Below are 26,520 nucleotides of genomic sequence, written 5' to 3' on the forward strand. Positions count from 1 at the left end.
CTATTGGACGATTTACTGCAAATCAATTATTATCTTCAAATAGCTAGCCTTATTAGTCTCTTTAAACACACAACATAACAAAAGTACGGACCTTACGGACGTAAGTTACGGACCTTAAGGACTCTTTAGCTTATTTTGAAGATAATCAAAACTGCATCATAAAATTTTTCAAAATGTTTATTACCCATTGCATTCAGCATTCGCTCCTTGAACGTTCATTTTGTGTCCCTAATATTAAACTTTTTTTTAAGTAATGTCAAACGGAGAGCGGAATCAGTAAATATTTAATTTTGTCCACTTTGATATGCTTGTTTTGTTTACAATAATTATGATGCGCATTATAAATAAAGCACCTTAGTTTTACTGACGGCAATTGATCTTGAGAAGAATCCTTTCGTATTAAGATTTTTTTTTTCAAATTATAATAAATGTAAATTAGAAAAAGACATTACTTTTCAATAAAAAAGTTAACATAAGGGACACTTCGATTGGTATAATAATACAGGTTTACACTATTCTTGTGTGGAAAGAGACAGATAATAGATCATTTTAAAAAATTCAATGAATTGCAGTTGTATGAGGTCACTTTTTGTACCAAGATGATGTTTCCCGCTTCCTAATAATATTAAAAACTTTTTTTTTTACTTTAAAACATTGAAAAAGATTATTTTTCTTTGTAACTGACAGATAAGATAAGATAAACCATCCAAAAGCTGTGAAACCAACCAGAAGAGTCTAGATCATTCCAAACTGCCTAACCGATTGTATCGACTCCTCTACGTACCTACGCCTCTATATCCATAACGTGTCAATACTGAATGTAATTACTCAATACAAATACAATATCAGAATAGATTGATATCGTGTATAGTCCGTAGATTACCATACTCACAACAAATTTCAAATTGACGGTATACATTATATATAACGTTTGATATAGAGGAATAAATCTTACAGGAATAGGATCGTCACAATATAATATATGTATACCTAATTATCAACAGATGTTGATTGAATGTATTGCAATTCAATAACACAGACACAAAAGTAGCTAATTTTGTATTCGTATCATTTGGCTTGTTGTAAGTAGTGTCCCACATAAACCTTGGACTAATTTATTATTGATGACTGCTTGTTCGCTCTACTACCGGAAGACTACAGGAAACATATACATATACACAACACAGTTATATTTAAAATTAAGGTTATTCGTCAAAACCGGTTGCAAGATAGAGAAAGCTAATCAGCAATTATTGCTTCTTTCAGCAAAATGTGGACTCGATAAGATGAATACAACACTTAACACTTACACATAAAGTCACATCTTAAATGTAGTATTGACATAAAATGGAGCCCCCCAACTTTAAAAAAAAAACATATGCATATTGATGTGAGAGGCGTTGTAACAATAATAAAACGTTGCAGGGACCACAAGTTAGCCTGATAGGTACTTGTACTATCACATGTGATCAAAGATTTTGGATTTTGTACTTGCCATTACAGTTTTGCGATAAAATGGTGATGTGAAAAATGTGCTGCTAAATTGTAAATTGGAATTTATTTCCTGGCTCACTTACATAGAGTTTATTTTTGAATGAGCATTTAACCACCAAAAATATTATTAGAAAGAGAAATATTAACGAATCTAGAGGTGATTGCTTGATTGATAAAAAAACCGTCACCATTATTTAAAGTTAAATTACCTAAATCGAACCCATTACTTTTGTGTGCCTCTAACATTGATTTTATAATATACTGTCGTTCATTGAATGTTAACCACCCATGAACACTAGCAACACTAGTCTGTCTCAGTTGCTTTGCTAATAAAAAATTGTTTAATAATTTATATATACCGTATATTTATTATAATAATCAATGTTAGAGACACGTTCGATTAGTGTAATAATACAGGAATGCTTTTCTTATATTTATATATACATATGGAGAGGAAATACCTATTTATTATGATAACGTGATCGATTTGGTATTGTTCAAAAATAAATAATGATTCGGTTTAGTTTATCTACAAGAGAGTTTCGTCTTTAAATAAGTTCTGATTATATTTCTCATTTGTTCGCTTCTTTAAACACATGTTATCTATTAATATGATATTATCGAATATGAAACGTCTGGCTTGCAACATTAAATAATGAGATATTATGTATCTATAGTTTTAGCTTCGATACAAACTGAATATAAAAATATTCGCTGCACCTCATACATGGTAAGTTTTCCAAGTATTTTCCTAACCAGATGAATGTCCTAGCAAAATAGAAAGATATTTAAGAAGATACGCAATAGTACATGAACGAGAATGTTTATACCTAACGGAAAATCAACCAAGTGTTTTTTTTTTTGTGTCTATTTATTATATAGTATTTAATCATTTAAGCAGTAGAAGCAGACCACGAAAAAGTATGAAAGTTCATAATTTAATGGAATAACGGTTAGTATATCAAAAGAATAGAATCACAACTGCACTTCCATGTTTTATAACACTTATGAAAGTATACATTTATTTATTAAATTTTTTGGAATACTTCTACTAGGGTAAAATTTTAATAATAGACACTATCGAATGGTGTAATATTACAATTTTAATAATTAATTGTTAATGAAGCTTTATTTTTATTTTTGATCGACTTTCAGCAAGGCATAACATTCAAATAAATCCATGCTTTTGTTAATAGTTTCCTCATAACTTGCGTAACGTATCTAAATATTTTTCTATACCTCACTCAATTATTTATATCTGAAGACATTAGTATAATATCATCAAACACCTTTATGGTTTCTTATTACACGCTTACTTGCGTCTTATGAACGGATTAAAGTGCATAAAGTATGAATTTACAAATATCAAATTAAATTTTGAATTCAATAAGCTTACTAAAAACCCTTGTGGAACTTTGAAGCTGTGTCATATTAATTTACGAAATTCTTTAAAATTGTATATATTGGATAAAATCATATTATTTTTTTACTATTTAAAAATATCTATTTAATTCCGGAAACCGGAGTATGTAAAAATATTAAAATGACTATCTACACACATAATATGCGTTGTACAAAATAAATAACAAACATTTGTTGATCTTAAGAATAATCACATATAAAATTATCTTATAATTATTACTGGATGTTATCCGACATAGCCACACGTTTACAATAATATAATTAAATATATTTGATGATTTATTTCATTGAATCATGCCATTATTACTTATTGATTTTTGATATGGTTCATAATAGTCCCTAGATAAAACAGCAATAAAAAGATCTAACTCATTAATCAATCAAATCAATATCTATTATTATTAATCATTTCGCATATGTTTAAAGCTCAGTATGATGCTAGTTTATATTTTCATCAGAATTATGATCAGATTGAAATTATAAAAATACCAGAAATATGATAAAATATACTTTGATCAAGATAAAAGTAATTTCATCTTTATAATATTGTAAACGTGAGGCTCTACATCTAACCCATGTTTTATAAATATGTACGTTAATAACAATAAGCGCTTTTCTATTTCATCCCTATTATCTTGATAATAAATCGAATGTTGATGTAAAAATATCAGAGTCCCGTCGCACTGTATACGTAAACATTTGTTCTTATATCTATTTAATATGCATTTTTGTATATTCACGTAAAATTATTGTCTATTGTCATGTTATAAACAGATTGATTTTATTAATAATTGGCCGCCGACAAATACATGGAATAAATCGTCAATAATATTTGATATCCTGTTTGCGAGCTTATATTTAAAGTAGGACGTGAAATTCGCGACTTTTGTCAATATGAGATGTTAGTCAATAATTTTATAAAATACTTAGTTTTATTATCTATCCCCAAACACATTTCACCGATATGTCACACACGACATATAAGATAATGTCATCATAAAATATACAATTCAACATATTTCGTCCCATAATTGTCAATAACAAGACAACAGATCAATATTTCTAAACCATATATGTACAAATTTTTATATCTACTGTTAATATTGAATTGGAATAAATGGATAAAATATAGTCAATATCATAACCTTATAGTAATTGTTCTTAAAATATGCTTTACACATTCACACTTATCTCTTAGACTAACACTAGTAGTCCGTGTCAATATCGCGCAGGCGATTTTCCCTGAAAAATACAAATGTTGTTTTGTTATTCAAGTCAATTATTATAAAAAAAAAAATAAAGCAGTTTCTACAGAGAAGAGCCGAAAAAAACGCTCAAAGTCCGTAATCATTAATTGAGCGAAAAATTCAATCACCACACGTCGAGATCAAGATAAATGTCAGCGACATTTACAGATCCTCTTGTGTTATGGTTAACCAAATTAATTGCGACAACGTATCGTTAACACAAAATTTCGAGTCATTTGTAACAGGCTGGCGGTTCGCTTTTTTTCCGACGAGTTCAACTAACGCCCACGCGACTAAGCCGCCGGGACCAGCGTTCACACCATCATTTTTCTTTTTGTCATTGCGTACTAAGACCCCTGTAGAACCGCCATCCTGTTACAAATGACTCGAAATTTTGTGTCAATATCTCCCGGTCTATAAATAGCATGTCAGCCACGACACGAACTACTTTCTATGATTGTCACAAGGTATCGTTAGCGTTTTCATTAGAGCCATGTGACGAATTTCGAAATATGTATCTATTAAGGTGAACACGACGGGTTTTGAGAAATTTTTCGTTCAATGAGCGACAATAACTATTATGTAATCTTTTAACTTACCCCAATGCTACTGATACGGGTTATAATACGGAGTTGGCGGGGGGTAAGGGCCCGTGTTATACGACGGGTACCTTTGGTTCGTAGGCGGAGGCGGAGGAACACACGGGCCCGGCTTCGACACCAGTGTCTGGGTACAGGGCACACCGTTCTGTTGGCTGTACGATGCCATTGATGTATCTAAAACAATAATTTATATCTATAATATTACATCAAAAATAATAATCACATTTTTGAAGTGAAAACTTCTTTAGCGGCGTTGAGCACTTTTTCCGTAATGGGTATAAAATCTTAAACTCGCGTCAGGACACGTGACCTGATCGAAAAAGCGTAAGACGGAAAATCAAACATGCTCAACGTTAATAATCAAGTTTTCACTTCTGCCGGCACTCCCGGAGTGCAACCCGTCTTTTTTTTATGAAATTTACTTCTGTCCTTTTGTCGAGTGAAACGCACGTGAAATGTGTATGAAGGTAGACTGTACACTAAAGAATTGCCACAGCATAATATAATCCAACATAGTCACGTTAATTCGATCACTTATAACTCAAGAATACCCGGAATCGATTTTAATGATTCCCGGATTTAAATTTTAACCTTCACTTTCACTTCAATTTTTGGAAGTTAAAAATAAAAACATCTATCTTAGCGGAACTGGGCCTATCTTTCTGTCCCAACGTATCAGGATCATTCAGCATGATGGTTTATATCAATATAAAATGTATAATTGCACCCATGGACTCGCTAGAATATAATACAGTAGTGTCACACCCCGGACACTCCATACAAAATTATCATTTTCACAGTCACACTGTAGAGACTGCAAAGGTGTGTGTTAACGCTTTATGGTTGGCACATTTGTGACTAGCGTAACAAAAGAATTGAGTTTTTCTTGCACAATATTTCGATCACAATATCTAACCATTTTCTACGAAAAACGATAATCACAAACCAAAATAATTAAATTACTAAAGTCAATTTGATTAATGTTGTCAATCTTCGTTGCGTATCGTCCTTGTAGAAAAATGTGGACCATTTATAGCCTGATCGTGGGGGGTGACATAAGTGTTTAATTTTGGCGGGAGGCGGAGAGTGTCCGTTCTGTAACGTTTAGCTACTATTATGTATTCTGTGTAGTGTCTTACGTACTTGGTAAAGGCGGCGGCGCGGTCGGTGCGTACGCTCTCGACAAAGGCGGCGGTGGGGCGTTGTACACGGGGTATGACGTCACCGGCGTGCTCGCTACACACGTCTTCACCTTACTCCCCCTACTGTTCGCCGCTTGCTCTTGACCGTTCGGGTACACTTGGTAGCTACTATTATTATTATTACTACTGCTACTCGACGTCGCTTTCGCCACGTCGCTTTTCTTCTCGTCATTTTCTGTTAAATTAAATTCATAATACAATGTGTGAAGAGACTTCATTCTTAATTAGTAAAATTCTAAAATTTACTTCGTTAGGTATTTAGATTCACTTAAAATATTGATTAAATCAATTATTTTTAGGATATATTTTTTATAATCTTTATTCTATATGATAAAAATCAATCGTCAAATGTGTTGCTAAGCGTAAAACTCGAGAACGGCTCGACCAATTCGCCAATTTTTTTAACGCACAAAGAAATTTATTTTAAGAGAAAACATGATAAAGGGCAATAGGGTAGGAATAACATATACCGAGGACACTATAATATAATAATTATAACTTACCACTGCACAACTTCTCTAGAAGAGATAATAGATCTGCCTTTGAATGTGGAACAGATTTTGACTGTGTAAACAAAGTATTTAATCTCTCCTCTATTCGCGGGGACGTCGCTTGTTTCTAAAAAATTATTCAAATAAAATAATAAAAATTATTCAAAAATTAGTCAAATAGAAAAAAATAATTCTTATTTATTCAGTTAATTTAAGCATTCTTTTATTTACTAAAAACTATGCAGAAAAACTTACTGAATCAGAGTTATTGTGGTTATTCATATAAAATTCTAGCACTTGCATCAGTAATGGGCTGTCATTTGTCTGAAAATAGATTTATTATTAGATAAAACAAAAGATTGATAAATAAAAGGGTTATATCAGACATCGTGCAACAACTTACATTATTATAAGACTGACTTTGATTCAAAAGATCATGAATTTGTGATCCTTCCTGTAACAAAAGGATATATTGTTAGATTATGAAGGACGTTAAAATTTAATGATAGTTTCATTATGAACAGTTTTCGCTAATTGATAGTTTTAGTTAAATATTTTGACCGGATTCACATGAATATTGATTGAAATAAAAAAAAATATAGAGAAAAAGTTTCCTCAAAAGACCGGACTACAAGATTGGTCCGGGTAATTTTAGGAAAATGTATAAAAAAGTTACATAGTCCGGGATCCATCGCCCATTTTCAGAGAGAACCATCAAATCAAAATATTTTATCCTTGTTTCCTCTGTTAGCTACCACAATCGAGAGTTTCGTACATGAAATTATTGGGCATCTCCTCAAAATAAAGCTACTCACGAAAAATTAGCTTGATAGTAATCACTTGCAAAAATGGGAGATGGATACCGGACTAATAGAGTAAACTATTTTTATAGAAATTTTCTCACTGGCGCAAAGTGCACATTTCCAAGATGGTGGCCGGGAGACAATGGAAGCGACCGACCCCACAAACTTGGGGTTAAGCTTCTATCGGTCCCCCCTATGTCTCAAAAATAAAATTGCGTCCCCTCTAAAATGCAAAATTCGATCCTTTAAAATTTTAATGTACAATTCAATGGACTACAAGAATTATGTAATATAAATTAAAAAATCAAAATGAACCAAACCTAGTCATTTTTCGCAGAAGAAATCTTAATCTTAATACTATTATAAAGGCGAAAGTTTGTAAGTATGGATGTTTGTTACTCTTTCACGTAAAAACTACTGAACCGATTACAATGAAATTTAGCACACATATAGAGGGTAACTTGGATTAACACATAGGATAGGTTTTATCCCGGAAATCCCACGGGAACGGGAACTATGCGGGTTTTCCTTTGAAAACGCGGGCGAAGCCGCGGGCGGAAATCTAGTAAATAATATTTTTGGTAAACTGAAAAGTTTCCCGACAAACAGATTTTTAAATTGTTTGATTTCAAAATACACGATCAATAAACTGCGCAGTCCGACATCGTATTCAACAAAGGACGCCAGACGAGACGGTATTGATTTTACCGTTGCATTCGTATCAAAGTAGGTAGTAACTAGTAGGTACCTATCAATTCCCCGCTTTGTTTCAATAGGTACCCATCAATTCCCCGCTTTGTTTCAATTTAAGATAATTTAACCATATGATTGAAAAAATAACAATGTATGTACTATGTAGGTTACCATTTATTAAAATGAAAATACAACACATTTTGACTTAATCAAATAAACGAACACGATCTTCTGTTCGTAGACCGTAGCGCATATTAGTGGAAATTAAAATTGAACCATTAATATACATCGATCTCTAAAACAATTAACTTAAAGATGATGAAGAAAGATTATCAAAGAAAAAAAGCTATTTATAAAGACAAATTTGTAATTCTTTCATAAACTCCAGGCGGCGATTAGGAGGGGAGGGGCTCACCTTCCTAGTTCGTCCTCTGCGAGAATTACACGTGTGCCTAACCTACTTTAATAATAACACGTGGAGTGCAGGGAGACCCTGAGAACCGTGAAGTCGATATTATATTTTATTAAACATGCGCTGTATGTACCTATGTAGGATCGTTTATAAACAAATCTTGTTTTGTGTTGTATATGACTAATGTTAATAATAGCATAGTGCGTTCGAAAATTGCCAAACAAAAAATAATTATTATTTGTTACGAATTTCATGTAATTTGCTCTTTGGAAAACTTTAAATATGTAATTATGTTTTTCAAGTATTTTTTTCCTAATAAAGCATGGGTAGTATAAAAACTGTCATATTAGGTATATAAAATACTTTTCAAAAATCCAAACGCGATACTGGTGCAAATCGTCTAACTCCTTCCGTTCCATTTGGAAGGTGAAGATTCTGTTGGTTAAATAAATGGTTCAATTGTTTTTTTTTTTCAGTAACGTCTTTTCGTCAACCTGAAAAGTATAGCATTGCACTACCAATCTCTCTTTTTATCATCTATCGGAATACAAAAATTGTACTGGAACAAATCGTTCCATTTTCGCTGTTTTCCAGCACATTCGATTGACGCCCACGCGATCCGACCGCCGCGGCCGCCCGTTGCCACCGCAATGACAATATTATTTCCCTTTTTGTTATTACGTTATTAGATCCCTAAAGAACGGCCATCCTTCATCTCCCGGTCTATTGAGTGAATCTGATGTATAGACCCATAGTAAATAGCCCTTAAAAAGAATACAATAGTACGGAAAATACCTATAAACCGTTTGGAACGGCTTATTTCACACTAACATGCGAATATGGGAATCTCTACTAAGGTATATACTTAGGTCATAAAGATTTCACAATATACGTATGGTATATGGGATGTTACTTTTTAATATATTGTATAAGTTAAAGTATTACAAACTAGGTAACATCCCAATTTCTTCATTGATGCTTAGATAATTATTTTATCGAAAAGGCAAGTAGACTTGCTGTTGTTTTATAGTGACTTATGTGACGACTCTTTCGAAATAGATAATGTGGAACACGTAGGTATATTTTTAGGAACCCATCGACGGTTCAATGTACTTTCACAGAAAGTATGTCACCGTAAATAATCTAGCTAAATAATAATAGCTTTACGTCGATTTTTTTTAATGTATATGTATATCTATCCACTGCTTCGGTTACAAAACTTTGACAAATCTATAAATAAAAATTAAGTATTTCATCCATTTGGCCTATATACAGCAACTAGATATACAATTCCATTCAGACGAAAATTAGTAAAAAAACTTAATTGAAATATCAAAACTTCCCGTCATTCCCGTTAAAAATACTTTTATCACAATTTTCAGCGAAAAAATAAGTTTTATCTTAAGGTGGGTCCACACTTGATCATTTTCGCGTATCACATCTCCGTCGCGTAGCATCGACGCGTTCATGTTTGCTAGTGTGGACGCAAAATGATCGCGATCGAGGTACACTTCGTATCATGATACACCCCTATCGCTATGAACCGCGCCTCTGATACGTGTCGTATCGGATACGCGTATCATGATCGGCAGGACCTTATGTGGACGCAGTTTAATACGGTGTCATGAATCATGACACCGTATTAAATCACGCACACACGGGAATGCAAACTTGTCTCATCATGTGTTGGCATTGCGTATCGCTTTTGATGATCGGGGAAAAACCGCTTCAAAATGGATCGCGGCGTATCACGTATCAAATGACATAGCCATATCATGACACCGTATCAAAATCCGTCCACACTAGATCATTCTGCCGATCACGATACGCGTATCCGATACGACACGAAGTGTATCATGATACACCCCGATGTATCATGGTGTATCATCGGTGTATCATGATCGCGATCATTTTGCGTCCACACTAGCAAACATTATACGCGTCGATGCTACGCGAAGGAGATGTGATACGCGAAAACTATCAAGTGTGGACCCACCTTTAACCGGCTACTCACGTACCTACAGCAGGGGCAATTTAGAGAACAAGTGAAATTGCTTCGACCACCGACCAACCGAGATTGTTCCAATAGTGCCTCTGCAGCAAGAACGTGAGTGGCCGGCCTTTACCTGCGTAACGCTGCACGTATTGCAATAAACACATGATAAATCGGTATTGCAACTACATATTAACATTTGTACGATACGTGTAAATAAATTAAATAAACAACACGGTATTAAAGAAAGATATGTTTCAATAATACTACATATTTCTAATTGGCTTTATATTCTGAACATAAGAGTAAGAAATTCCGGTCATGAAATATTTCAGTAAGGCAGCATCCATTCATTACGTTAGGCATTCAAACGGGGACAGGTGTCACGGTAAATCACGATTTTTTTTTTCAGCTAGACACAGGAAAATGTTAGGAGAAAACGGGTTTAAATTAAGAGTGTGTGACATGCAATTATGTAGTTTGAAAGAATTATTTATCTCAAAATCGGTACCACCTATACATATTAAAGGAAATGTTATTTCCAACTTTGATCTTGAATTCTGTCTTTTAAAAATATAAATTTGGTGTTTATCTCAGGAATGGGTCGGATTTTTGTTTTGTCAACCTAAGAGTATTTCTTTAATTCAGACTTTTAATTTTTCGATTGATTGTGTGAATTATAAGCCCATATATGCTTACAGCAGTACGGGCCTAATCTGCTGGCCAAGTGCGGGTTGGTAGACGGCACATGTCTTAGAACTTTTTGATTCTTCGACATGTCGGTTTCTTCACGATGTTTTCCTTCACCGTTTCGAGCAGTGGTGACGTTATAACATGCGCAGATAAATTGAAAAATCAATCTATTTCTTGCTCGCTCGTCTGTTCTCAACTTATCGATTTGAAGTCCGAGGTCCTTACCACTGAGCCACCACTGTATTGGTTCTCCAATTGACTTGTAACAAGGGTAAAACTGATTTGGTGCTTACGTCGACAGAGAATATGATACGATTCCCTACTTTTAGATTACTCACTCGCAGGGAAACCATATCTTGTGTGCTTTGTTTTCAGTTGGCTACATCACGAGCGGAAGGGGCGTGTGGTAGATAAATATGAAAGTACAGTACCTTTTATGCACGAAATAAACACACACTCACAATTTGTTTATCGTTTATTAACTCCACATAGAAGGAGAAAGAATTCCATATAATAATTAATAGACACAAGAATCACTTTGAATATAAAAATATAAGAACTAACAAACACTGACAAGATGCGCATTCGGTAACTAAGATCGAACTAGTTTTTATTTTAAATTACGTATTAAGAAACTTGATGAAGAAGTATGTATTACGATCTACCCGCTGGATCCGTGATAATTTTGTCGCGGCATGAATACTACGCAAATACCGCGACTATGTCATAGAATAATAAATATTATAATTATTTTGTATGAGTGTAATGCATGTCTGTATTTTTTGTGTTTTTGTGTGATGAATGTTTGTGTTATAATTAAATACGAATATAAATATGAAATAAAATATTTAAATACTTGATATGTGTAATATATAGGTATGATAAAATACATACACTAAAATATTGTGTGTAATCACATTGCGTGTGCTTGAATGCGTTATTTCAAATGAAAATAATTTTTACAAAAAACACCTCACGTAATTAATGGACGCCCCCTAAAATGTGTTATAAAATATAATACTTTACCTGGCTGCCCTCGATGCCCTCCATGAGCAATCCAAAAAGTACGGGATTAACTAATGATTTGAAAATTTCCTCGTTTCTATTATATTCCTCCATTTTCTTTTTGAACATAACAGTATAATACTCCTGACGGGCTCCCAAGATTTCAATTTCCTTTTCTATTGCCTTTATTCTGAAATATCAAAGTCACTGTAGAAATATGACCTAAAGTCTGCTATCTACACATCTATGTATACAATTAGAATAGAAAATACATATCTATGCATAACCAAATTATGAATTTCAATTTACGAATAATGTGCGTTGTTTTTCTAGGTTTCAGAGATTACAAAGTAAGAAAATACCTTTTATAAAATAAAATTACATTATTTGATATCGCTGCGCAATTTGGAAGAGCAACGCTTTTCGTTGAAGAGATTCCTTAGATGTTAACAAAAAGAAAAGCGACGCATTTAGCAACGTCAAAATATTTGTTTGCGACAGCGAATTATTTTAGAGCAGAAATAGATCATCGTTTTGCAAAGCTCATTCTCATTAATTACAACAAAAAAAATTATCGCACTCCATAATTTCGTTGAGAGAAAAAGCTAGAGCATGCAGTACAATATATACTTCAAAATAGATACAAAAATAAGTATGTATGCTAATATAAGTACATAAAAATAAACGCAAAAGCTTATTATTCTTAAATTTTGCAGATGGAGACAAAATCTTATAATGTTAGGTGCACCAACTATTTTTGCGAAGAATGTATGAAACTCGCCACATTTAAAACTTAGGATAAAAATTTGCAGGCAAGTTAAAACAACATGTCTAGGAAGTTTATTTGCATGTTAATAATCTTGTAAGCTAACTTGAAATTGTATAACAAATTTTATCTGAAATATATTTATTTTTTAACAATTGCCAATTAAAATAGTGTCTGAACAAAAACAATAAAAATATATAAGTACCTATTGTTATTAATTCCATTTAGAACACAACTATATAAATAATAGTGTTATAATATACATTCAATTTAACTATATTATATTTATGTATGTTTGCTTTACAATCAGGAAGTCGTGGATTCGAAACAAGTGAAAACTGTCTCTTTACAACAATCATGTGTAAAGTCAAGGGTTCAATTCCCGCTTTAAAATTTTGATATATTTAAAAATAAATTACACAGGTCTGCGAAATGTATAATTAAAGATCAGTAATTGAATTACGAATGCAAAAGTTCTATTTAAAATTACACGTCAATTTAAGACTACAACCTCTATAGGATGATTGGTTTGCATTGCAATAACAAATCTTATTATATTTAAGCTTCTTAAAAGAGAGTACTTAAAAAATATATAATATCATAATCTAGGTATGACTTTGAACAAAATTTGCAGAGTTTTTTTCCATAGCAACAAATAAAATGCAAGGAAAATCTTTCTTCGCTCAAGACAAAATGCATTTGCACTTATTTTGCCAAAATTAATGCCAGGAATTCATAATTAATATATTATTTATATACTATATCAATAATCGCAGACCTGTGTCATTTGTTCTTTTACCATATTTATAATTAAAGATTCGCAAAGCTTTTGCTTCTGCATAGTTTTCAAACCTGATTTGTCGCTGCTTGCAGGTATCACACATTGAGTCAGAAATATTAGAGTCGTCCTCTTTTCGCACTTTGCTTGGCCCAGCTGAGAACAAAGTCAATTAGCGCATAGCTTTTGCCATTAAATGAACCAAGTACATTACAACACAACATCACTTTTATAAAAAAAAATTAAAATTATACCATGTGAATAATATTGCTTGATTACATCACAGATACTGCTATGAATTTCTTAAAATTATTTCATGCATTTGTTAATAACAAATCTACACTTTACAATTATTCTTTTGTTTAAATTATTGATGTATTTGTATAACAAAGGATGTAATTATCTTTCTTTTTTGCCATAAAACTCGCTATGCTTATGATTGCGCGCATAGATATCATATTTAAATCTTACCTTCAAGGTCACTTGATGCTGGACGTTTTAATGTTCCATTTTGTACCTGAAGTAATGGTGGAGGTGGTTTACTCGCATCAAACCTGTACATTTTTAGTATCGAACATTTAGTGAATTTTATTTTTTTATTTTACTTCAGCTAAATAAAATATTCATTTTAATTAAAATTATATTCATACTTTGCTGGAACTGCAGGTGGTGGTTGGTTCAAATTAAAAGCTCCACTTGGATTAGTTGGTGCTGGAAATTAAACAAAGATCAGATTTACACTGAAAGATAAAGTATAATGCAAGTTAAAAACAAGTGACCATTTTTTGGTAAAATAATATTTTTATGAAATGCTAACCTGTATAAACTGGGGGTGTGGCCTGTGTAACTGTAGCAGAATTTTGTGTAGGTGGGGGAGGTGGGGGAGGCAAGTGCTGAATAGGCATTACAGGTACTGTGGGAACTGTTGAAGGGCCTAGACCCGGGGGAGGACAGGGGTGCCCAGGTGGTCCAAGGGGACCTGGAGGTGCAGGACCAGGAGGAGGACCTGGAGGCGGGCAGGGAGGTACAACAGGCGTAGCCATCATTGGAGGGCCAGGCCTGATCGCCATTCCTGGTGGATACATAGGTCCCGCTAACGGTGGTGGAGGCATTGGTCCAACTACAGGCATGGTAGATTGAGCTGTCACTGCTGCTGGTGGTGAAGCTCCCATTAGAGTCTCTTTAATAAACATTGCAATTTGTGGTATTGTTTCAGCAGAAATGTTAGCATGCCTATCTGCTAATATTTTTGGCAATTTTCCAGTAGCATAAAATAAATTCTGTTCTTCTTTCGTTGTATGTAGGTAGGTACAATTTTCACGTGTACAACCAGAGCGGTTTTGATAATCATGACAGAATATTACAGTCTCTTTCACTTTCTCGAAATCGAGTTCATGGCGAAATTTACAAGCAGCACCTTTGTTGCATGTGCCCCAAACAAATTTTCTACATATTTCCTTTTTTTTGTTTTTGCCAACTGGAGAGGCAGGTTTTGGTGATTGCGTCGTTACTGGTGGCTGAGAGCCATCTTGCTCATTGCTACTGCTCATTTCATCATCAATGCTACTATAATAAATAGAAAATAAAAATGATCATATTATTAGTAGCTCTACTGTAGGTACTACTTCTTAAATTATTATTTTAAGTTGTATAAGAGTTAAGACACCCGATTTTATAGGTTATCAATTTGAATAAAAAATAGTAATAGTAATTAAAATTAAATGTTTTCAGTCAAAATATTTACCGTGTTTATTTATATGGTATCTTACAAAACTCAATAATAAAAAAAAATATTGCACGTTTAACTTTGTACTGGGACAACTTTCCACATCACTTTAAATTCATAACAGCTGGACTAGTGTTGAAAAAATATGATTAGTTTTAAGAATTAAGCCCTAAGATATGGTTTGGACTTAATTAACATTCTATCAGCAGTACACCACGATAGTAACGAAGTCAATTTCATTCGTGATTCGACATCAACGATCAATAACAACTCTACAAAATGGCGAAAGGCGATGCCATCCATATCCAAATCCAATTGTTCATACTTCATTCAATGAGCAGTGTTGCCACATCTGCGAGCAGTTTCTATAATTTAATTTTATTAATCTAATCTGTCATCTGTGTGTCTGAGGCTTAGGTTTGAGGCGGCCTCACAAAGGAAATAAAGTAAGTAAGAATAAAAGAAAAAAACGAAAATCACACATTTTATTGAAATAAAAATAAATTAAGCGACATTATTATTATTATTAATTGAATTAAATTGGCAACATTGTTAGGCGCTGACAGCGCTGCGTCTGCGGGGCTCCTTTCGTAGAGCGATTATTAAATATATCGGATAGTGTTGCAACCTGTGTGCAAGTTGCAACAAATATTAAGGTAAGGCATGTTATCGATATGAAACCGAATAAACAGATTCGAGATTTATAATAAACTAGGTTTCCGCCCGCGGAATCGCCCGCGCAGTCAAAGAAATAAATAAATAAATAAAAACCCGCATTGTTCCCGTTCCCGTGGGATTTCCGGGATTGCGTCATTTTCCCGAAATAAAAAGTAGCCTATGTCCTTTCTCGGGTATAAAAATATCTCCATACCAAATTTCATGAAAATTGGTTCAGTAGTTTAGGCGTGATTGAGTAACAGACAGACAGACAAGGTTGCTTTCGCATTTATAATATTAATACATAGTATGGATTTTAAGGTTTTATATTATTTACACATAGATATTGAAAATTTTAACGTTCAATATCGATAAATATGTGGGTAATATGACACTGCCACATGTCCTGTTGTTTTTAAAATATAATTAATGTATGTATGTTTAATTTAATAATTAAAATTAAAAAAATATATACATTGATGTCGTTTTAGAAATCCACATAGAAATCTAAACAAAAAACGAGTAAATGTCCATTAAAAATAGATACCTACTTGGTTGAAATTGCCGATTCAGTCTCTGCAATCTGTCATATTCGAACCTCACTAAAGTCCTTTCCACCTAAGATGATTTCTGTGACACATCGATTTTTGACACGTGTAGAGATGTCGGTTACTGAAATCGTATCAATTGTTTCCGATAATCGATAATATTCTATATGGAAATGAAATCGATTTGAATAAAGTACCAAAATTAGTTTTTTCGGCATTTCGCCAACAATTAACTAAGGAAACTTAGCAAACAAAAGCAACAAAAAGTCAACAATAACAATTAGTAAAAATAACAGAATACCACGTAAAGTATCAATATAAAAATGCAACTTGTATACAAGGCTGACGTACTCGTACAGACGATTGACTCGATTGACAAACGATCACAAGATGGGCGCCGATTATATGATTTTCCAACTCTATGATTTTTCAACGATCCATTTCATGTACACGAATTGCGTAGGTATTATATTTTTGTGTTATTTTATTTTATTTTTCATTATATTAAACTAAACAATACTGTTTTTGATTTATAAGCTTAAGATGTTTCATTTTTATATTTTTGGTAATAATGCCGCCATAAAATAAAAATATTATGCACTAAAATTATTTTGACTTTTTTAACATAAAATACGTAATTCGGAACACGATGAAGTGTCACAGGAATCATCCTAAATGAAAAGGACTATAGTCAGTATTCATGATTCATGAATTGTGATTTTGTGATGGAAAAAATTGTGATTGTGTCTCGTCACGATCGTATTTTTACTATTTTTATGATCCTTCCACTCAAAAGCTTTGTATAGTCACACATACTTTGAGTTATAGAGCCAGGTAAGTTCAATTATGTATTAGAAACGCCGCTTTAATACATAATTTTTTTATACTTTGTTTTCTAATATCGATTTTGTTGTTTTTCCGAGACCGGGTGGGTTGTTCTAGATTAGAATCAATAAATTTATACGATGTAACTAACATATTTTTGAAAAGAAAACAATTGTTCTCAATTGAGCAATTCACCTCGCGATTTGTAAGAATGAATTAAATAAAATGTGCATTTAATTTGCTCGCACGCTTTCCTTTTTTATTGCGAACTTTAAAAGAGTGGGATTCCCTGCCGGCGTCTATCTTTCCAGAGGAGTACATTCAAATGACCAAATAACAAGTACTTTCTAGACGTAACTTACCAGTTAAGACCTTGTCACCACTTTCCATCAGTTGGGACTGTGGTCAAACTTATTATATCTATTAATGTAAAAAAGAGCTTATCTAGACTAGCACATTTACCTCATTTGGAACAGCCATAATCTGTATGAATGCTGACCAGCATTGCAATATTTTGTTTAATGTATAATAATAAATATTATAGGACATTATGGTAGTATTATGTGTGTATTGAAGACATAACAATTTTAAACAAAATATATATATGTATTAATATATAGGTAGGTATAGTTAATGAGTGTTATGTTTAAAAAATTTGTGTTTTGATTAGATTCATCAAAACATATTGCAATCTTTATTCATCAATTCAAGTTGCTATTCCAAAAATTATTTTAAAACAAAAAAATTAAACTGCATTCAAATTGTAAGCACTTGATAAGATTTAATTTATGGCACCAACTGGAAAGTGTAGCGCCTGGCAAACTTCTTTGACAAAAAGTGATGTAGTGGGGGAATTTTGCGCATCGAGTTTCAATAAATTTTTATATTATATACTAGCGGTCCACCCCGGCTTCGCCCGTGGTACCTACATGTTTAAATTATCCTATCTCTCAACTTGCATCGAACTGCACATGGTGTGTGAATTTTATTATAATCGGTTAAGTGGTTTAGGAGTCCATTGAGGACAAACATTGTGACACGAGATTTATATATATTAAGATAAAGCAGTAAGTTACTTTGAATAAAAAAAGAATCATAAAAAACAGTTCTCCAAATCAAACAACAACAGTAATCATTAAAGTTGTATTGTGTATCTCATCCTTTTTTGAAATAAATGAAAAGAGCAACATGTAGAGAAATTATGAAAGTTTCCTAATTATATTTTACCAATAGGACTTCACCATGGAGTCTGCCGGTGATTGGTGTCTTATAGAAAGTGACCCTGGAGTATTTACAGAACTAATAAAAAAATTTGGTAAGAATTTATTTTACTTTCTAATTTGCATGTACTTAATTATGTTTAAATATTTTTTATTATAGCAGTGCCAAGATCAGAAGACAAAAGGTTGCATTGGTTGGTTTTTGTGTGAGACAGAGAATGAAAGAAAGAAGTTTTGTCTTTCATATTTCTTTTTATTATTTTTACATATAGACCGGGAGATACTGACACAAAATTTCGAGTCATTTGTAACAGGATGGCGGTTCTACAGGGGTCTTAGTACGCAATGACAAAAAGAAAAACGATGGCGTGAACGCTGGTACCGGCGGCTTAGTCGCGTGGGCGTTAGTCGAACTCGTCGGAAAATAGCGAAAGTCAAACGATTTGTAACAGTATGGCACTTATTTTTCCTGTAAGTTTGAGGATCAACAAATATAAATACAAAATTTCAAAGATCTAAGTGTTGGAAATCCTCACTTATATAAATTAATAATAAATTAAGTTTTCAAGTATAACAGCACTTTTTCCCCCTACTAGAAGTATGGCAAATATAATAATGGTCACATTTTATCAAATACTCTCCAAAAATCCAAATGCAATACTGGTACAAAAAGTTTGGCGAAATAAAAATTTTTTGCAGATTTTCGGCGGTATGGCGACCATTTGGAATCGTCCGAAAAGTATGGCATGGCGATTTTCGTAAATGGCTGCACGACGATAGTTACCTGTGCAAAAGTTAGCCTGGTACAAATGGTTGAATGATTGTTTTATTTAAATCAACACATTCGCGTCGGTATGGCGGGCTGTAAGTCACACCGGAAAAGTATGGCATGACACTACCGCCTACTACTTTTTTATGGGCTATCGGTAAATTCTAAAATTTTTGTGTTACAAATCGTTTGACTTTCGCTATTTTTCCGACGAGTTCGACAAACGCCCACGTGACTAAGACACCGGTACCAGCGTTCACACCATCATTTTTCTTTTTGTCATTGCGTACTAAGACCCCTGTAGAACCGCCATCCTTGTTACAAATGACTCGAAATTTTGTGTCAGTATCTCCCGGTCTAATAGCTGTTTTTTAAATCAATATTTTTATTATCAATTTTATAGGTGTAAAGGGGGTTCAAGTTGAAGAAATGTGGACAATTGATGACGGCATATTTGAAAACTTAAGGTAAGAAATTATGACTGATTATAAAGTAAGAGACAACCATAGTTTAATTGTAGTAGACTTAATTTTATAATAATAATTTATCTTACAATTTATCCAGTGTCTCATTTTATTTATCATTTTAAATATGAAGAGATTGCTTGATTGTGTATGTAAATGTTTTAGGCCAGTACACGGACTTATATTCTTATTCAAATATGTTCAACATGAGGAGCCATCTAACTCCGTCGTCACAGATGATCGAATTCAGAAAATATATTTTGCGAAGCAGGTAAGACTGGGCAGATAATAATAATTAGTTATAGGAAGATTATTGCTGTATATGTGTAATGCACTAACTTGCATGAAAATTGAATTTTAGTTAGACCAAAATTATAGAAAAATATAGCTTTCATAATGCGATATTTGAGGGCTTTGCTGCTGGCATACTTGATTTTCATTATTCATTCATTTTACATTCAATAAAAAAGTATACATAATGTGTCAATTGTGTTAATAATAGCCCCTGCTGCAATCGCTGCCATTACTCTGTAACTGGATTCCATTCTGCACTTATCTAAATAATAATTACCAACATAATAAAGTATTTAAACTTATAAATAGCAATATGAGCTGATGTGACTTCTGCGTAAAATATTGATAATAAATTATCGATCTATTTTCGTCGACGATAAGAACTATTTAAATGGTTTATTAAATCAGGAGCAATAATATAATTAACACGTTTTTACAATGTGTAAACGACTCCTTTAGACTCGATTTTGACCCACTTGAAATGGCCAGTAATTCACACTTTGTACACTTTAATATCAAAACATGAAACAAAAATTTAAAAAACTTTAATAAAACGTGTTTTTTAGTTAACATATTGATTATTTTAGGTTATAAACAACGCGTGTGCAACACAAGCAGTTATCAGCTTATTACTAAACTGCAACCACCCAGACGTCGATCTGGGCCCAGAACTGACTAAGCTGAAGGAGTTCAGTATGTCGTTTGACCCCAAAATGCGTGGGCTCACTCTCAGCAACTCGCAGACGATTCGAGCGGCTCACAACTCGATGGCACAACAGACATTATTCGAGATTGATCGGAAAATGCCAGTAAAGGTATGTTTTTTTTTCTCCATGCTGTTATTTGGCATAAAATAACTAGTTTACAAGAAACATTATTTTCTTATAATTTTGCATAGCGAAATATCTGAAAAAAAGTCAGTATTGTACAGCAAAATGTATAATTTATTACCTACGATCTTTTCTAGGACGAAGACGCTTACCATTTTGTTGGATATACGGCTATCGACGGGCGAGTGTATGAACTGGACGGACTACGCGAAGGACCCATTGATCATGGCCCAGTAGGTGCCGATCAGGATTGGCTGAACGTCGTTCGCCCCATCATTATTAAAAGAATTAACACGTACGTTTATGGATGATATTTCTTTCAGTATATTTTTTTAATAATTTATGAAATTTCACCCTGAATGTTTTATTGCAGATATACTGAAGGTGAAGTGCATTTTAATCTAATGGCGATCGTATCTAACAGAAAAATGATATACGAACGTCAAATTGACGAGTTACTTAACGAAAATAACATGCTCGGCATGGAGACAGACGACGTCGAGAACGAGATCAGAAGACTGAAAATGCTAATAGAGTTCGAAGACGCGAAAATGTGTAAATATAAACAAGAAATGGTGAGGCGGAGGCACAACTACCTGCCCTTCATCATTACACTGCTCAAAGTGTTGGCCGAGGAGAAGAAGCTGGTTCCCCTCTACGAGAAGGCCAAGGAGCGTATTTCGAAGAAGTGTCAAAAGAAATTAAAAGTATAACACGAAAAAAGGGCGGGAGCCCGTCCCGCCCGCGAGCGTAACGCTCGCACCTCCTCGCAGTCCAGTCCCTCCCGAGTGCTCCCCGACTCGGAAAATATGTATACGTTAGCCGACTTAGACACCATATTCACAGAGAACCACGACTCGCTGCAAACTTACCCGCTGGGCCAGCACGACATGTTCGAGCCCAGTCTCATGGACACGCACGACTCGCTCGGCCTCGGCCTCATGGAGCCCGACGAGATCCTCAAGGACGTGATCCTACCGCCCACTTTCGACCGCAACAACATCTACGACGTGCAGGGCATGGTCGACGACGGCTTCCTCGAAGTGGACGACATGCCGCGCGACGACTTGCTCGACGGCGATGAGTTCGACGTCAGCAAGTTCTTCAACCTTCCCGACGACGCCAAGCGCGAGCCCAACAAGGAGCCCGAGTGAACCCCAGTGTAGTGCACATACTGATTGGTATTCAATAGCGATCATTGGAAACGAACATAAGTGAGAACATTTTGTCGATCATTGCATAACATTGACGTAAACGTTAGTAAACTTACGGAATTAAAAGTTAATTAGATGTAATTTGTAGCGAAAAATTAATATCATAAGATAATTTGCTAGATGAACATTCAATAGTATTAAAACGTTGTCATTTTTTGGTAAATGTAATTTGTAATATTGTGACCATGCATGTGAATGTGATGGGTACAGTTCTGTTTTTAAATTACTTATTGTATTATTAAATTTAAGATAAAAAAATCTTCTCCTAACGTAACTGTCCTGTTACGCATTTATGCGATATCCTCTGTAAATATATATGTATATTAATCTGATAGTCATTTGGCAAAATAAATCGTGTAGTTCATGTAGGTATATTCAACATAATTAAGCTACTTAAATATAAAACGATAAATCGTATGTATGACGAAGAATCATCGTCTTAATTGTAAAGATTAGGAATCTACTTTTGGCAGCCACATTTGTGCCCATGTTAGGATTTAAGGCATGCCATTATAATATATGTATTGTGTAATTAGTGACCTCCTTGTCGTCGGGATAGTTAATTTCAATTTAAGATCTGTAGAAATATAAATATTACAGTTGCTAGATTGACAACCACAGCGATGAATTGGTTCAGAAGTATAGGCTATAAGTACAAATGATACAAGTAGTTTCAATAGGGTTATGCGTTTAACAGACATGTTTTATGTGATTATAGTAACTTCCTGTTACATTTGTCGTCGTGCTGTTCTGCTTTCTCCTCTGTAGGTAGAATTAACTTTAGGTGTCTATGTCGGTAGCGAATCTGATTTTATCTGATTAATAATTCGACAATTGAAATAAAAACTAAATTTATTTTCATACGTAAATATATTATAAAAATATACATTTCGATCGATGTTTGTTCGAGCAGGCGTCAAAGGCAAAAATCATTAGGATCATAAATAAGTATTACCATAAGATTTAAAATTTAAATTAATATTATTTCATATTTGTGGCGGAATTGCTTTGAATGCTTCTTGAATTAAAAAAATACAATTTTTATGGTAACTACTGTCATTTAAATGATTTTACCTTTTAAACTTGTTCATTAAATAATAGAAATAAATTTAATTGGCTTTTAACTTGTATTTTCTTAATCTCCTAGTAGATTTAAAATTCCTGACGTAGTGGTACTTATTTAACTCCAAAAAGGGTATTACAATATATATCTATAATATTTTTTAGGAGTAAGAATTATCGTTGTTGCCTTGTAGTAATTTAATATAATTTGTGTCAAAAACTAGAAAAAATCGAATGATCTTTTGGCGAGACATATTACATAGATTACCACTATGCCAGGTCCAAGTTATTCAGATGTACATTACATTTATATGTATATGTTGGCAAAATATAATAGGGACAACACATTATAATAATTTATAATCAATACTAATCACCGTCTATTATGGAGCGACATTAATTTCGCCAAAAAGTATTTGAATTATTATAATAAATTTACAATTATTTACATCTTAATTTTATCTTTCTCTTACAACTACCTAATATTATAAAGCTAATTAACGAATTTATATTTATCAAGTTATGATAATAAATTAATGAAAATTGGGAGTTTGTGGCACATATTTAGCGCATTCAGGTTCTGTTATTTACAATACAGGGATAATTGGTTTGATGACGAAGAAAACAATGGTGATTTTGTGATAATGAGTCAAAGGGAATTATTTACATAGACATTTGAATGATAGAGTAATAGTTATAGGTACATCAATTTGAGCGATGAGCTGCCTGCTATGTTCTAGTTCGTTACGTGGATTCGATTTCTCAATTAAAAGCGGATTTTATGTCTTTATGCATATTGCCTAATTAAGTAAATAAATATTAAACAAAAGAAAGTAGATGCCGAAACAATACAAGGTATTCCTTGACATTATAATTTTGTAATATTTCTACGCTAGATGAGAGAATGGATGTGTGTATATTTATCATAATTTTACAATAGTTTTGTATTTCGTAAATAAGCGTAATACCGTTTGTTAATTTAGTTCAGAATCCACATACGAACAAAACAGAGGCTGAGTAAAAGTTTTAGTTCTTGAAGTCACATTGGAAGGGTTCACGTTGCTGGTTGGATGCCCTTCGGCTTTATCATCATGGATGCTCTCTTCAGGGTGTAGTCCCAACCTCTCCAACGGAACCACACGATACCTGTAAAAAAGTGTTTTGTAGGTACTCTGTTTTTGCAAACTAAGTTATAAAGCTTGATATTATTCAAGGAATTTTTTCATTAGAGCAACATTCGTCGAAGAGTAAACAGCAAAAGAACTAAGTTGAACGAAGTTCACAGTTCACTAAAGGTAGGGAAATATGGAACAATCGTGTGTCCAATTACTTATTAATTTTATGATTTAAATTTGTTCCGTTGTTACCTTGTCTGGCTGTAAGATCTTGTGGGTCATGAAGATATAAGCCGTTGAGGCCACGTCCACATGACTTCCACCACCAACCACCTTTCAGCATTGACGCGCAGTTTAATGACGATCTGTCATTATCTCTGTAATACAATGAAAAATTGAGGACAAGTTAATTTTATGTAAAATCTATGTAGATTCAAATAATTGTTCCTCAACAGGCTTGTTGAAGGCTATTTTGATTATTTTCATTATTTAATATTTACATGTATTTTTCATTTTTCATACTAACTATGCAAAAACATAATGGTCTAAGTAAATGTCTCATTACAATACCTACATGTTTTAATATAATAAGCAATGCTTAAGTTAAACTATGACTTTATAGTCTGGCTTTAATAAGGCATATTTTGGTAGACATGAGTCATTTATAAGCTCACCTGTTATACGTCGAGAAGGGACTGTTGTTGGATCCGTACCACGGATCATTGAGGGAGTCTCCAGCGTTACCCTCATAACCATCTATCTCTAGTTTGTAGTATTCCGCTTCAGAGTAAATCTTGAAGTGCGAATACTGCGCGTATCTGTTAAAATTAATCCATACTTAATATTATAAATGCGAAAGTAACTCTGTCTGTCTGTCTGTTACTCAATCACGCCTTAACTACTGAACCAATTTGCGTGAAATTTGGTATAGAGATATTTTGATACCCGAGAAAGGACATAGGATAGGTTTTATCCCGGAAATCCTACGGGAACGGGTTTTTCTTTGAAAACGCGGACGAAGCCGCGGGCGGAAAGCTAGTAGTGTATAAATAAACAAGACTGTCAATCTATTATTGATACCTATTTACTGATATAAAAATGAAAGAGAACGAATTCAGTACTTTGAAGATATTTCAAAGAAAATTTTAGAGAAAATGGCTATAAGTAGTATGTATCAGTATGTTGTAATGTTGAGAAAGTTAAACGCGGGGCCAAATTTATTTTCTTCGTTTAAAAGATTAGAAAAATATGACATTTAAAAGATATATAGATATAGAATAAAAAACGAGTAATTTAGCACTTATTAGTTTATCCTATCCCGATTGATTAGAACTCTTTCCCTTAGAACTCTATGTATTGGTGTAAACCTTAGATCAGGTGAAAACTGAAAGGAGAATGAAAATTGGTGCAGCAGTTTTTGAGTTTATCGCGAACAGATAGACAGACGCGACGCAGGATTTTGTTTTGTTATACGGCGTTTATATAGTACGGCGATTTTATTTTCAATGCTTGAGTTTTCAATAATCAGTTTTATATATTGTTATGTATCTATATGTCAATTGTATATGCAAATATAATTTTTGTAGTAACTTCACGACACTAACAACGATCACTATATACCTAACTACTTACTATAAAAATTAAAAAGCATAATATCTATATTTGGTTAGGATTTACCTCTTGTTACCATCAAAGTCCTCAAGTTCCACACGAAGCATATAATCGTCGTTATTAGTCAGCATGTATATATTTTCATTTCCAAGCCAGAACTCTTTGCTTGGGTCACCGAAGCCGTTCTTGTAATCGCTCCAGTCTCTATTGAAATTTTCAGCTGGAGTTCCATAGTCATCTCGACGGTGTATAACCTGGTAAAATTTATTAAATTAAATACTTATCTACTTAAAAAAGAATATGTTATACATATTACATAAATACTCTGATGTTATTTGATTATCAAAGTGGAAGAGGTCTAAGTAAAAGTCATGATTGCAAAAATAAACATTAGATATGTGTGGACTAACCGTCCAACCGCCGTCGGCTACAGCTTGTTCACAGAAGACTTTTAAGAACCAGTATGTTGTTCCCCGAATCTGCAGGTAATACACCCCAGATTCTCGCATGCCAGCATTCAGTAGATCCACACAGGAGAAACCCTGAAAAGAGTAATATATTTTATTGCCATCTAAGTCATCGCT

At 33.4% G+C, this 26,520-nt stretch overlaps 3 protein-coding genes across 5 annotated transcripts in view; 1 reads left to right on the forward strand and 2 right to left on the reverse strand.

Moving 5' to 3' along the window:
• Positions 1-1,544: 1,544 nt before the first annotated feature.
• Positions 1,545-15,614, reverse strand: LOC149911211 (uncharacterized). 2 transcript variants are annotated; one of them, XM_090104193.1, is made up of 12 exons: positions 15,346-15,614; positions 14,419-15,167; positions 14,252-14,312; positions 14,073-14,155; positions 13,676-13,757; positions 12,079-12,247; positions 6,862-6,912; positions 6,714-6,782; positions 6,471-6,585; positions 5,909-6,142; positions 4,763-4,939; positions 1,545-4,158 (listed from the first exon to the last, which is right to left on the reverse strand). In XM_090104193.1, exons 2-11 carry the CDS (start codon positions 15,149-15,151, stop codon positions 4,770-4,772), a joined length of 1,767 nt encoding a protein of 588 aa, XP_089960319.1. In that variant the 5' UTR covers positions 15,152-15,167; positions 15,346-15,614; the 3' UTR covers positions 1,545-4,158; positions 4,763-4,769. The 2 variants fall into 2 exon arrangements, with proteins under 2 accessions (XP_089960319.1, XP_089960326.1); XM_090104200.1 differs by lacking the exon at positions 15,346-15,614 and having other exon boundaries at positions 14,419-15,223.
• Positions 15,615-16,393: 779 nt separating this feature from the next.
• Positions 16,394-21,647, forward strand: Uch-L5 (ubiquitin carboxy-terminal hydrolase L5). 2 transcript variants are annotated; one of them, XM_090104231.1, is made up of 7 exons: positions 16,394-16,415; positions 18,591-18,672; positions 19,750-19,813; positions 19,976-20,081; positions 20,692-20,919; positions 21,072-21,229; positions 21,308-21,647. In XM_090104231.1, exons 2-7 carry the CDS (start codon positions 18,600-18,602, stop codon positions 21,645-21,647), a joined length of 969 nt encoding a protein of 322 aa, XP_089960357.1. In that variant the 5' UTR covers positions 16,394-16,415; positions 18,591-18,599. The 2 variants fall into 2 exon arrangements, with proteins under 2 accessions (XP_089960357.1, XP_089960350.1); XM_090104224.1 differs by lacking the exon at positions 16,394-16,415 and adding an exon at positions 17,221-17,366.
• Positions 21,648-22,982: 1,335 nt separating this feature from the next.
• LOC149911213 (uncharacterized) overlaps positions 22,983-26,520 on the reverse strand; it is a 49,170-nt gene continuing 45,632 nt past the window's right edge. The window contains exons 4-8 of the mRNA XM_090104211.1: positions 26,347-26,478; positions 26,003-26,190; positions 25,000-25,143; positions 24,578-24,702; positions 22,983-24,356 (exon numbers count right to left, since the gene is read on the reverse strand). Of these exons, the coding sequence (XP_089960337.1) occupies positions 24,265-24,356; positions 24,578-24,702; positions 25,000-25,143; positions 26,003-26,190; positions 26,347-26,478 (681 nt within the window). The 3' untranslated portion in view covers positions 22,983-24,264. The remainder of the gene's footprint in view (positions 24,357-24,577; positions 24,703-24,999; positions 25,144-26,002; positions 26,191-26,346; positions 26,479-26,520) is intronic.

The sequence above is a fragment of the Colias eurytheme genome, chromosome 1, assembly GCF_061535395.1.
Source record: "Colias eurytheme isolate Ceu_HAF_F1 chromosome 1, ilColEury1 Martin Lab GWU primary, whole genome shotgun sequence".
NCBI lineage: Eukaryota > Metazoa > Arthropoda > Insecta > Lepidoptera > Pieridae > Colias > Colias eurytheme.

What these genes read in the sequence shown, in the direction of transcription:
- LOC149911211 (XM_090104193.1), bottom strand. Translation starts at nt 15,151, where the DNA reads ATGAGCAGTAGCAATGAGCAAGATGGCTCTCAGCCACCAGTAACGACG. An exon ending in CACACCCCCAGTTTATACAG is followed by an intron (nt 14,313 to 14,418) that starts GTTAGCATTTCA and finishes TTTAATTTCCAG; the next exon opens with CACCAACTAATCCAAGTGGA. An exon ending in CCACCTGCAGTTCCAGCAAA is followed by an intron (nt 14,156 to 14,251) that starts GTATGAATATAA and finishes AAAAATGTACAG; the next exon opens with GTTTGATGCGAGTAAACCAC.
- Uch-L5 (XM_090104231.1), top strand. Translation starts at nt 18,600, where the DNA reads ATGGAGTCTGCCGGTGATTGGTGTCTTATAGAAAGTGACCCTGGAGTA. An exon ending in AGAACTAATAAAAAAATTTG is followed by an intron (nt 18,673 to 19,749) that starts GTAAGAATTTAT and finishes TCAATTTTATAG; the next exon opens with GTGTAAAGGGGGTTCAAGTT. An exon ending in ATCGGAAAATGCCAGTAAAG is followed by an intron (nt 20,920 to 21,071) that starts GTATGTTTTTTT and finishes GATCTTTTCTAG; the next exon opens with GACGAAGACGCTTACCATTT.